At 42.5% G+C, this 13,514-nt stretch overlaps 1 protein-coding gene and 1 non-coding gene across 3 annotated transcripts in view; both read left to right on the plus strand.

Moving 5' to 3' along the window:
* ACADSB (acyl-CoA dehydrogenase short/branched chain) overlaps nucleotides 1–9,627 on the plus strand; it is a 40,615-nt gene extending 30,988 nt beyond the window's left edge. For both annotated transcript variants that reach the window (XM_084995802.1, XM_001926297.5), the window contains exons 7-11: nucleotides 1,401–1,493; nucleotides 4,690–4,779; nucleotides 7,025–7,162; nucleotides 8,100–8,199; nucleotides 9,173–9,627. In XM_084995802.1, the coding sequence (XP_084851928.1) occupies nucleotides 1,401–1,493; nucleotides 4,690–4,779; nucleotides 7,025–7,162; nucleotides 8,100–8,199; nucleotides 9,173–9,243 (492 nt within the window). In that variant the 3' untranslated portion in view covers nucleotides 9,244–9,627. The remainder of the gene's footprint in view (nucleotides 1–1,400; nucleotides 1,494–4,689; nucleotides 4,780–7,024; nucleotides 7,163–8,099; nucleotides 8,200–9,172) is intronic.
* MIR4331-2 (microRNA mir-4331-2) lies at nucleotides 2,942–3,010 on the plus strand. The gene has a single exon (NR_162186.1). It is a non-coding gene; the product is annotated as a microRNA mir-4331-2 (primary transcript).
* Nucleotides 9,628–13,514: the final 3,887 nt, after the last annotated feature.

Here is a 13,514-nt window from a genome sequence, read left to right on the forward strand (position 1 = left end):
GAGTTGAGCCACTACTAGAGTCCTTGGGCGTTAGAACTTCACGTGGGCAGGACAGGATACAATGGGTTGTCCACCCCTCATCAGAACGTGAACTCCTCGCTCATTGGTGATGGTATGTGTGCTCGCGGGGTGTCCTTATGGGTATCGTGGGAGCCTCACCACTTCACCCCAGCCGTCTTCCTCCTAATTTCCCTCTTCTTTCTTCAAGCTGCCCACTCTCTCTCCTAACCACCCGTATAAGAAGCTAAGTGTGGTTTTTTTTATTATTATTCCTAGTCTAGATTTTTTTTTCAAGTATGAGGAAACAGTTTTTCTTCTCGCCTCGTGTTTCTTGTGTACACATGCGTGTATAGACATGCACACACATACACCCCTCAGTTGATTTTTGCGGTGAAACTAGTCTCAACAGAAGAAAGCTCTGCTTTAGCAAGTACTTATATGTTTTCTGTAGTTCCTACTATTTTATCTTACATGATAGCACACAGATAAGAGTTAAGGGAAAAACTGTCATTCACTTATGTCAGTGATTAATAATACGAGATTGCATTTTTCTAAATTCGGCACATGTCTGTGCTGGGCTCTGGAGGAAGCGGTAGTGAACATCCAGGACTTGAGTCCCGTTCTTCTGAGAGCGTGTGGGAGACAGTTTAGAGGGAAACACAGACACAGCAGACAGGTTCCTTGGAGTGTGGCCAGAACTGTGTTAGAGTACTGTCACACTCAGTGGGGGTATACGTGCATTTAAAACTATATGGAGGGAGTTCCCGTCATGGTGCAGTGGTTAACGAATCCGACTAGGAACCATGAGGTTGCGGGTTCGGTCCCTGCCCTTGCTCAGTGGGTTAACGATCCGGCGTTGCCGTGAGCTGTGGTGTAGGTTGCAGACGCGGCTCGGATCCTGCGTTGCTGTGGCTCTGGCGTAGGCTGGCAGCTACAGCTCCGATTCGACCCCTAGCCTGGGAACCTCCATATGCCACGGGAGCGGCCCAAGAAATAGCAAAAAGACAAAAAAAAAAAGAAAAGAAAAGCAGATTTTATAAAAATAAATAAATAAATAAATAAAAATATACAAGCAGCAGCGCCCATTGTGGTCCAGCGGGTTACGAACCTAACTGGAATCCATGAGGATGCAGCATAAGGTCTCTGTTCGATCCCTGGCTCTGCTTACTGGGTTAAGGATCTGGTGTTGCCGTGAGCTGTGGTGTAGGTCACAGATGCGACTCAGAACCTGCATTGCTATGGCTGTGGTGTAGGCCAGCAGCTGCAGCTCCGATTTGACCCCTAGCCTGGGAACCTCCATATGCCACACGTGCGGCCCTAGAAAAGACCCATATATGTATACAATCAAAGTTAACATATGTCTAATTAAATCGAGCAGTAACTATATATTCTTTTTTTAGGTTCCAGAAGCCAATATCGTGGGACAGATTGGACATGGCTATAAGTACGCCATTCAGAGTCTTAATAAAGGTAGAATAGGAATTGCGGCACAGGTTAGTCAGATTTTAGCACTGTTAACTTGACTCTTCCACACACTGTTGATTAAAATGTAGAAAGAAAACAAGGCAGTGCAGTCGGTGAGTGTGTGACTGTGCGCAAGCTTGTGACACAAGATGGCGCTCTTCCCTTCCGTGAGGGTTGCTGTAGAATTTCTCCCCGTCAATTACACAGTCCTGAGAACCAAACAGTGGCTTAGTGCTAACAGTTTTTCTGCTTCCAGAACGTGAAAGTATTATCTAATACCTGGAACAGTAACTTCTGAAATAAATTACAAATTAAAGATGATGTTTTTTTTTTTCAATTGAGCTATTCAAAGCATGCAATTCATTCTTTTTAAAATTAAGAATAATATTCTACTGTGTAGTAAGAGTGAATAAAGATATTGAAAGATTTATTGCTTAGGGTTTTGTATGTGAAAATCAGGCAGTTTTTTTGGTGTGGTACTTGAAATAAAATGGCAATAATTAAGCAGATTCATAAGATGAGAACTATTCAATTTTTTTTTCCAAATCTGCCTTTTATATAGCATATTAAATTTTTCTGTTAGGTGATATCAGTTATTTTCTAGCTTAAAAAAATGAATAAAGTCTTTGGTTTTATTATGAATTATATTATTTTTGTAAAATGTATTTCTAATTGATGAGTATCCAAAATTCAAAAACCTAGAGCGTTTAAATTTTGAAGGTGTTAAATATATTAGCTCTCGGGACAGTTAAATTGTACTTTTACTCTAAATTTTTTTCCCGCTGCTATTAATTTGCTAACAAAATATTCTTAGGTCAGAATTTCACCCATGTTTTCCACAAAGCTAGCTAATAGGTCAATAAAGAGAACTGGCCTATGTGTTCTTTTTAAAGTTTTTCTGTGATTCAACTTCAATGGATATGACATGAAAAACTACAGGACTAGATCTCCTTGTTCCCAGACATATAAAATACAGATGTCTGGCAGTAAAATACACAGTTTTGGTTTTAGTCGAATCACTCCAAGTTATCTTATAACCTTATTAAAATTTAAGGTCAGGAAAAAAGGAGGGAAAAAAGTTAAGGTCTGGCGTTAATATTTTTTTTTAATACCTGAGATGCCTTTAAGAGAAAGGAACACATATGGAAGTGAACTGACGGCATCCATCCTCAATCCTCTGTAGTTGAAAAGAATTTACTTTTTCAGTATTTAGAGTGAAAACTTGTTACAGGGCTGGAACAGTCTATTTTGATTGACAACCGATGACAATTTTCACGTCAATATACACAATTGTTAACATACTATAAACTTCAGTTATCAGGGAATATGGGGACCTCATCTTCTCTCATAGCCAAAGGCACAGTTAGTCTTGGGAGTTCTTGTCATGGTGCAGAGGAAACGAATCCAACTCATATCCATGAGGATGTGGGTTGATCCCTGGCCTCGCGCAGTGGGTTCGGGGTCCAGTGTTGCCGTAAGCTGTGGCGTAGATCACAGACACAGCTTGGATCTGGTGTTGCTGTGGCTGTGGTGTAGGCCAGCAGCTGCAGCTCCAATTCGACCCCTAGCCTGAGGACTTCCATACACTGCAGGTGTGGCCCTAAAAAGCAAAAAAAAAAAAAAAAAAAAAAAAAAAAAGTTTGCAGAGTTCCTGCTTCAATTTAATTTACTTTTTTACTTTTCTGTGTTCTGTTTTGTTTTGGTCCTTTCATTTCTAGCATAATTTTCTATTCTCCAGAAGGTTCAAAATAAAAAGCTAAAGGAAAATTTGAATGAACACTAATGAAATATTGATAGGCTTGTGGGCATTTCCCCCTCAAAGCTTTAACTATTGATTTTTTTTTCCCTTTTTCTAAAACCTACATGGTTTGACATAATTAGATAGTGATTTAATAGCTACCTAATGTTGAAATCTAGAGGCAATTTCTAAGCTTGGATCATTCAGTAGATACGGAGATTGGTTAGCAATGAGACAGTCCAGCTAAAGTTGTCACCACAGCCTTATTTGCTCTTCAAATGTATAAATTGATGTTTTTTTTTTACCAGCTGCTCTGTGTCAGTTGTCCTCAACTCTAGCTGTACGATAAATCATTAAGGAGTTTTTAGAATGCTGTTTAAGTCAAGTGCCCCCAAGCCCAAGATTTGAATTTGGGTGTTAGCCCCCTCCATTGGAAAATTTTTTTTTTAAGCACTGCACCTGCATATGCAGGTTCCCAGGCTAGGGGCTGAATCAGAGCTATAGCTGCCGGCCTACGCCACAACCACAGCAACATGGGATCCGAGCTGTGTCTTCAACCTATACCACAACTCACAGCAACATCGGATCCTGAACCTGCTGAGCGAGGCCAGGTGTGGAACCCTTGTCCTCATGGATGCTAGTCAGGTTCATTAACTACTGAGCCATGATGGGAACTCCATTGGTATTTTTTGATTAAGTTCCCCGAGATGATTCTCATGTGCTGCCAGGGTTGAGAAACACTGTTCTTTTATGTTCTCTTGCCCTTATTAACCATGATCATATACAAAAGAGATAGGAAGGAGTTCCCACTGTGGCTCAGCAGGTTACTAACCCGACTAATATCCATGAGGATGTGGGTTCGATCCCTGGGCCCGCTCAGTGGGTTAAGGATCCAGCGTTGCCTTGAGCTGTGGTGTAGGTCACAGATGAGTCTCGGACCTGGTGTTGTTGTGGCTGTGGCGCAGGCTGACAGTGCAGCTCTGATTCTACACCTAGCCTGGGAACTCCCATATGCAACAGGTGCACCCTAAAAAAAAAAAAAAAAAAAAAAAAGGAAGGGAAGGAAGCTAGAAAGTTCCTCACTTGACTTTCAGAAGGACTAGAGGGGGCTACTCTATGGTCCTTGAGGCCAATGCTGAGCAGAATTTTTGAGGCCTACTTTGTGCGCAGAGAATCAAGCTTAAAGGAGACGAGTCCTGAAAAGGTGTCTGAGCACAGCCAGGCTGGGATTTAGCCCTGGGCTGGACTCGAATATACTCCCCTTCACAGGAAGTTGCTCAGACGCTCTCCCAGTTTCCAGAAGTTAAGTTCTATAAATGCAGTGAGCGAAGGTCGTTAACCTACACCTCACCGTCATGGTAGCTCTAGTTCTTTCTCTCCCCCCTCCCCCGCTTTTCAATTTTCCTGTAAAAAGAAGTTATAACTTGCATAATTAAAAGCATAAACTCATAACAAAATAAGAACTTCCGATTTTTTTTTTCTAACAGATGCTGGGACTGGCTCAAGGATGTTTTGACCTCACTATTCCATACCTTAAAGAAAGGGTACAATTTGGAAAGAGAATATTCGATTTTCAGGTATGTACTATGAACGTCCTTCTACTGTGCTGTAGTTTCCTGTCTTCCCCTTAACAAAGAGCTTTGTTATAAAGCTGCTGCTGGAATTCTCTTGGGGATTTTTATTGATTTCTTTATTTTTGGCCACATCATGCAGTGGCTGGATGTGGGATCTCAGTTCCCAGACCAGGGATTGGACCTGGGCTTCAGCAGTGAAAGCGCCAAGTCCTAACCACTAGACCTCAGGAACTCCCCACCTCGGGGATTTTAACGGGAGAGGCATCGGGGAGGAAGGAATAGGTGTCAGCGTGTGTACTTGCGGCGGCCTTGCCCTTCTCCAAGGGCAGAACTGTCGCCCCTGAGGCCTGGCTGTGGCCTGACTGGGGATATCTCAGTGAACACTTGGGCGCTGACTCCTCACTGCTTCCAAGTTCCAGGGCACGGGGTCTGTAGTCAGACTCCCCTGGTTCTGATCCTGGTCCCTTGTCATACTACCTGTAGTCCTTGAGCTAAAGTTACCTCGCCTCTTCAAGCCTCAGCTGCCTCTCCCGTAAAATAAAAATAACACAATGGGTGTTCCCATTGTGGCTCAGTGGGTTACGAACCCCACTGAGGATGCAGGTTTGATCCCTGGCCTTGCTCAGTGGGTCAAGGATCCGGTGTTGCTGTGAGCCATGGTGTAGGTCTCAGACGCGGCTTGGATCTGGCGTTGCTGGGCCTGTGGTGTAGGCTGGCAGCTGCAGCTCTGATTAGACCCCTAGTCTGGGAACTTCCACATGCTGCACATACGGCCCTAAGAAAAAGAAAGCAAAATAATAATAATAATAACACTATGAGGGTACCCTCATGGATACTAGTCGGGGTCTTAACCAGCTGAGCCACAAGGGGAACTCCTGTGTGAAGCTTTGATGAAATAATTTTCTCTAACTACTTTATCTCATTAGAGTGATTTTAGGGGGTTTTTGGTTTGTTTTTGTCTTTTTGCCTTTTCTAGGGCCGCTCCCATGGCATGTGGAAGTCCCCAGGCTAGGGGTTTAATCAGAGCTGTAGCCACCAGCCTACACCACAGCCATAGCAACTCGGGATCCGAGCTGCATCTGCGACCTACACCACAGCTCAGGGCAACACCAGATCCTTAACCTACTGAGTGAAGCCAGGGATCGAACCCGCAAACTCATGGTTCCTAGTCGGATTCGTTAACCACTGAGCCATGACAGGAAGTCCTGATTTGTTTTTTGCTTTGCATGTGATCATTTTTTATTCACATAGCTTAATCCAGCATATTGTCCTGCCCGTGTTCACAGGAGTAGTTCGGGGACCTGTATTCAGTGATGGTGAGTTCTCGTGGGGCAAGAAACCTTCGCTTTTCTGCCTCTCCTGGTGCCTCATACAGTGATGGGGCAAGAGAACGAAGATGGCTACTTTTAGTTTGATTGAACTGAATGTACTTTTAAAAAATAATTGGAATCTCTACATTCCACATAACAAACAATTTCTTGAACAGTGATATTCCATTTTAGACATAAATAAATTGGAGTTCCCATGTGGCTCAGTGGGTTAAGGAGCACATGGACACTGCAGTGGCTTGGGTCACTGCCGTGGCGTGGGTTTGATCCCTGGCCTGGGAACTTTTGAATGTCACAGGCACGACCAAAAAAAAAAAAAGTTCAAATTTTTGCTTTGCTAGGATTTAGTTTAAGCTCAATTTTGATCATGAAAGGAATTAATAATTATTAAAAATAACAGTCAAGTTTTTAAACCTAATTTTTTAAGTCTTAGAAGTTGTAAGCAATGACATGAACTTTGAAAATTTTTGAAAGAATAATACATGTAGTGGCTTATTTTAAGACTGCAGATTTTGGAGTTCCCGTCTTGGCGCAGCCGAAACAAATCTGACTAGGAACCATGAGGTTGCGGGTTCGATCCCTGGCCTTGTTCAGTGGGTTAAAGGATCCAGCGTTGCCGTGAGCTGTGGTGTAGGTCACAGAGGTGGCTCGGATCTGGCGTGGCTATGGCTGTGGTGTAGGCCAGCAGCTGTGGCTCTGAATAGACCCTTTGCCTGGAAACCTCCAGATGCCACAAGTGCGGCCAAAAAAAAAAAAAAAAAGCATTGCAGATTTTAAGCTATTTTTTTCAAAATGAGTGTGAGTTTTTTGTCAGGGGGGGATGTTTTCAGTGTGTCAGTGTTCCTTATCCAGGCAGGCCTTTGACAATGAGCTGTGTTTCTGGACGTTGTCACTCTCTAACACGGGCCTGAATGTTCCAGGGGCTCCAACACCAAGTGGCTCATACGGCCACCCAGCTAGAAGCTGCGAGACTGCTCACATACAACGCTGCTAGACTTCTAGAAGCTGGAAGGCCATTCATTAAGGAAGCATCTATGGCCAAATACTATGCATCAGAGGTAAGAAAAGAAAGAGGAAAGGTCATTTTTTTAAAAGGTTATTTACTTATTAACCTTTTCATTTAGTCGCATGCAGCCCTCCTGCCCCCACTCCCTTTGCACACCTCGACCCCGTCCCAGCCCATTGGCCCTCAGACCCTTGAGCTTGATTTTCCCCTTGGAGACTCTCCACGTGTCTTCCTTGAGTTCTCAGCTAGGCTGTGACTTCCTTACCTGTCCCCCATCTAACTCATGTCAGCCTATCCAGCAGACTCTTCTTTTGCCCCATATAATTTTTTAGTTGTCATGATTGCGGTTCAGTGTCTGTCTCTGAGTGACCAGAGGGACCAAAAGGGCAGTGACTGGCCACGGTCTCACCACTGCATACCCAGTAGCTGGCAGAGTAGGCATATTTGCTGAATAAATGATACCTGGCAACGAAATATGAGTCTAAACAAATATCCTGGGAGTTCCCATTGTGGCTCGACAGCCTAAGGACCTGACACAGTCTCTGTGAGGATGCGGGTTCTATCTCTGGCCTCGCTCAGAGGGTTAAGGATCCAGTGTTGCTGCAAGCTGTGGCATATGTCACAGATGTGGCTCAGATCCAGTATTACTGTGACTGTGACATAGGCTTGCAGCTGCAGCTCTGATTTGACCCCTAGCCTGGGAACTTCCAATATGCCTGGTACAGTTGTGAAAAACAAACCTTAAAACCCCTAAAGACCCAAATACCCCAGTTTTCTTAGGAAAATAAGAATTTTATGAATTAATAGAACATTTTACAAAAATAGTGTCAAGAACGAGACTGAAGGGACAATGGCAATTTATAAATCAACTTGAGCCCCTCCAGTTGCCAATAACAGTGAATTCATGTGTTATTAAGAATATTCCACAAATGCTTGTAATGCATAAGATACGAGGTTTTAATATGTGATTTGCTGCTTGTTTTTGGTAGGTTGCAATCCAAACAACTAATAAGTGTATTGAGTGGATGGGAGCAGTAGGCTACACCAAAGATTATCCTATGGAAAAGTATTTCCGAGACGCGAAGATTGGTAAATATTTTACATTTATTTTGTTTTATTAGACTCTGTAGGTGTTTTAGCTGGTGTATTTGTTTAGCTTTATTACAGGTACCTATAGGCAAAGGTAGTTGTAATCGTTCAGTTATTATGTTTATTGGCTCTCCTTTTCTTGTGGTTGCTTTATCTCCCCCTACTTCTTCCTTCAAAAAAATAGATTTATATTTTTTTAAAACACTGCCTTTTTTTTTTTTTTTGTCTCTTTAGGGTCACGGCATATGGAGGTTCCCAGGCTAGGGGTTGAATAGGAACTGTGGCTGCCGGCCTATCCCCCAGCCACAGCCACGCCAGATCCAAGCCGCATCTGCGACCTACACCACAGCTCACAGCAACACCAGATCCTTAACCCAATGAGCAAGGCCAGGGATCGAACCTGCGACCTCATGGGTGCTAGTGAGATTCGTTTCCGCTGAGCCTCGACGGGAACTCCTCAGACTGCCTTTTTAAATGCCTCAAGGTTTTTAAAGGCCTTTCAGTAAAACCATAACAAAGTCTACTGTCTCAATTTTTCTTTTACTAGGAATGCTAATATTTTTGATTAGTTTAATGCCATTCTTTGAAGCACAGTTGTAATTTTAAAAGCTAAGTGCCTAACCAAGCCTCAGCATTCTGCTGCTCCACTGCAGGTAGGAAGATGAAAAAACAGCAGCTATGAAAGCTGCCCATTCCTAAGGAACCATCCAGGCTTGTGCATCAGTAGTTTAGGAACAAAAAAATTCAGCTGTTTAGTATGGGTTCTGGAAATCTGTAAACCAAATGGAGAATTGTATCTCTTGGGCAAAATTACTTTGTCAGCTATATTCCATATTTGGGGACACTGCAAGATGTCCCTGGTTACAGTTTTATAGTCAATGCAGAGGTGATGTTTGCAGAGCTGTTTGTTTATCGTATAGACTCAGCAATGGCTCCCCTCCTGATGGTTTTCCTTTTCTCTCCTTTGTTTAAGGTACAATATATGAAGGAACGTCCAACATACAGCTGAACACCATCGCAAAGAATGTCAGTAAGGAATACTGACAGCCTCAGGAGTAGAAACCCTCCTGGTGTCACTGGTGTGAAACTTTCACTCTTGTGCCTTGTTGGGGGCCATAAAGCCCCATCTCGTTTTCATCAAATGATTTTATTCAGGCCCTTAAGTCTTGGATTTCAAGGTAGACCTTTTCTGTTTTCTCTTTCCAATCCACTTAAGTTAGGTACAGAAAATTATTTTTAAAATTTGGGAAGTGGAATTCTCTGGCAGCTCAGCAGGCTAAGGATCTCGCATTGTCACTGCTGTGGCTCAGGTCATTGCTGTGACGTGGGTTTGATCCCTGGCCCAGGAACTTCCTCATGCTGGAGGTGCAGTCTAAAACAAACAAAATTAAATTTTAAAAATAAAATAGAATAAAATTTGAGAAGAAATGCATCTCTATTTTCTGAAACTGTTTCTAACATTCTATATGCATTATCACTCTAGCTTCAGGTTATATAGAAATTTCACAATTTCACTCTATTAGAATTTGGAAAAATAGACAAATAGTTCTTACAGACGGAGATGTTTTATATTTCTGTCATTGTGCATCAGAGAAACATTTTTGATAGTTGGCAAGTCCATAGACTACATAGATTCAACTCTAAGTTGTTAAACTAGGTAGAAACTGGTAAAACTTTATTTAGGAAAAATCTCAAAGTTTTAGTTCTAAATATCTGAGGATGCATGGAAAATGAGGAAACTATGACTCATTTATATACTTAAAGAAAACATTATATTTTAACAAAGGAAAGCAATATAATCTGTAATTACCATAATTGATCGGTTTAAAAGATGCATTTCATGATGGTTTCAGCAGATTATTTTAAAAACATGTCTCGGGAGTTCCCGTCATGGTGCAGTGGTTAACGAATCCGACTAGGAACCATGAGGTTGCGGGTTCGGTCCCTGCCCTTGCTCAGTGGGTTAACATCCGGCATTGCCGTGAGCTGTGGTGTAGGTTGCAGACGCGGCTCGGATCCCGCGTTGCTGTGGCTCTGGCGTAGGCCGGTTGCTACAGCTCCAATTGGACCCCTAGCCAGGGAACCTCCGTATGCCGCGGAAGAGGCCCAAGAAATAGCAAAAAAAAAAAAAGACAAACAAACAAAAAAAAACAAAAAAACATGTCTGCACATTAATTTGCAAGTAAAGTTTAAGTGATTTGCTTTATTTTTTAATTTTTTTAAATTTTATTTATTTTTTTGTCTTTTTGCCTTTTCTGGGGCTGCTCCCGCAGCACATGGAAGTTCCCAGGCTAGGGGGTCTAATCGGAGCTGTAGCTGCCGGTCTACACCAGAGCCACAGCCACGCGGGATCCAAGCCGTGTCTGTGACCTCCACCACAGCTCACGGTAATGCCCAATCCTTAACGCACTGAGCAAGGTCAGGGATCGAACCTGCAACCTCATGGTTCCTAGTCAGATTTGTTAACCACTGCGCCACGACGGGAACCCCTAAGTGATTTGGTTTAATAATCAGAATATACTCAATATTGCAGTACTCATTTCATCAACAGTACAATTTCTTTCTGTATGTAAATCGAGTACTGTTTTCTCAAACTGAGTTATTGGGCTTTATTTTGGATGCTAATTCAGAAATTGTATTTTGGTTCATTGATTACCCCAGTAAAGAAGAATGTTGAAATCTTGTAGGGTGTGAGGGTTAGGAGATGCAGAGCTGGAAAGGCATATTTGGTGATATTAAAAATGACATCTGGGGAGGCAAAAATAAATGTTGTTTTATAATCAAATTACAGAAGGGCAAAGTTCAACACATCACGTACCTGGCAATGCCATTTCTTCAGTATTAGGGCTTCTCAATCAGGAGAAGAGACCCCCGCCCCTGCCCCAGGGCACAGGTCCTGCGTCTCCTCAGGAGGGAGGTGGACCTAGAAATGCTGAAAATGTTTCAAAACTCATACAGTTGCTTAAAGTAATCACTACTGTCAAATGGGAAGTGCTTTCGTCCTTTCATGTTTATTAAGAAAACTTGACATTTTCAAAGTAATTTTGCTTTTGCACATTCATGTTCATTGAATTGGGTTAATTTCTGTAATGAATATCATAGTTAAAAGTGCAGAATTGTGTAAATACAATTGAGACAGGAATGACATTAAAATATTAGGATGAAGACTGGACAAATTTAGGTCCTGGATCAAAGGAGATAAAATGTACTTGACTTTCAGATAGGGAGCTGAGAGAAACCACCCATTCAGTCTTCCAGAACAAAAGGACAGTAATCCGCTAAGGAAAGTACAGGATGGATGCAGTGCCCTAAGAGGGGTGTGGATGTCTTTAACTTCTGGGATTATGTGAAAGAGGTGTCCTTTTCAGACAGAGTAGAAGCCAATTTAATGAAAAGAACTCCAGCTTCCATCCACAGAGTTACAAACACAAACGTGGAACAGCACGATGGACCTTGTTCAGACTAGGCGTATGAGAAAGGCTCCCTCATACATCTGGACCTTCAACTTGTACTTCATACTGATACAGTTCTAACTGTGTGTGTATTTTTGTGCATGCGCAGAAATAAGTTGAAAATTACATATCATAGTTAATATATGCACCTACCTTCTTCTGTGAGTGGATCATGTTACTGTCCCATTTAGCCAAGTGGATGTTGAGGGTTTTCCCTGTAGTTCTTCCACTGTAGCTTTTCTGAATAACCTGTAACTTTGGGGATCTCTTGTCCTGAGTTTGTGTCTAGTTTGAGGACAAGCTTGTTTACCTCCTGCAGCCTGTCACCACTGTGTGTTATTTTGAGGGTAGGGCTGTCACGGGGCTTGGAAGGAAGAGAGCCTTGAACAAGAGCACTAAGTTGTGTTCGTGTGGGCGGCGCTGGACTGTACCACCTGCCAAGTTGGTGTTGTTAGAAATTTTATTTTACGGAGTTCCCGTCGTGGCGCAGTGGTTAACGAATCTGACTAGGAACCATGAGGTTGCAGGTTCGATCCCTGGCCTTGCTCAATGGGTTAAGGATCCAGCGTTGCTGTGAGCTGTGGTGTAGGTTGCAGACGCGGCTTGGATCTGGCGTTGCTGTGGCTCTGGCGTAGGCCGGTGGCTACAGCTCTGATTAGACCCCTAGCCTAGGAACCTCCATATGCCGAGGGAGCAGCCCAAGAAATGATAAAAAGACAAAAAAACAAAAACAAAAAAACAACAAAAAAAGAAATTTTATTTTACAACACCAAACTGAAAAAGTGCCAAAGATTTTAGAATTATGGAACGCCAACTCAAGAAAGACTTTAGAGAGCCATCCAGCTGACTCTCTGATTTTAAAAGTGAAGGCCTCGATTGTTGTACACCTATACATGTAATAAAAATCGTTAAGTAATTTAAAAAATAAATGAATAAAAGTGAAAGCTTAGAGTTCCTAGCTTGGTGCAGCAGAAACAAATCCAACTAGGAACCATGAGGTTGTAGGTTCAATCCCTGGCCTTGCTAGTGGGTTAAGGATCTGGCATTGCCGTGAGCTGTGGTGTAGGTCGAAGATGTGGCTTGGATCTTGTGTGGCTGTGGCTGTGGTGTAGGCCGGCAGCTGTAGCTCTGATTTTGATCCCTAGCCTGGGAACCTCCATATGCCACAAGTGCGGCCCAAAAAAAAAGCCAAAAAAAAAAGCGAAGGCTTCACACAGCCCAGAATACTTGCCCAAGGTCATTCATCCAGGGGCGAAGATAAGGATCCAGATGAACTGGCTCTCAATTCAGTGCTCTTCCTCCCCTTTACTGCCGTCTCTGCTCAGCGAATTTTAGATTTCATCCTTGTTATATTTCAGTACTCCTTTTGATTCATTTTAGTTTGACTGATAAAGACTTGTTTCAGAAATGTTAAGATTGATCAGCGTCATTACTGGCATGTATTAATCATGTACAGATACACCAGCTCTCCTAGGATATAGCTGGTCCGTGAGATGTAAAGATCACTGTGTGTGATCATTTGGGTTTATGATAATGATGTGTTTGAGTAAGTGCACGAGTTATAGCCTTGCTGATGTATTTTTGTTCATCTTCCATAAAGAGAAACTTGCAATGGTAACGTATCGGCTGTAACTGTTAGAAAATTAATGTACTCTGGGAATGACAAAATAAAGCACTAACAACGGGAGACTTGCTACTCTAATAAAGTAGAATTTTTTGGTATTCATACAGAAGTAAGAAAATAATGTACTCTGCTATACAGACACAACGCCTTTGTTTACCAAGCTGATAGCTTGCCTCTGGTAAAGCAAGTTTGTTTGTTTTCAGGGACGGGAACTTACAATGCAGACCAAGTTTAAATTC

The sequence above is a fragment of the Sus scrofa genome, chromosome 14 (genome assembly GCF_054392235.1).
Source record: "Sus scrofa isolate SSC_HxYL_T2T_F1_AM1 chromosome 14, Sscrofa_HxYL_maternal_Yorkshire_Landrace_v2.0, whole genome shotgun sequence".
Classification (NCBI taxonomy): domain Eukaryota; kingdom Metazoa; phylum Chordata; class Mammalia; order Artiodactyla; family Suidae; genus Sus; species Sus scrofa.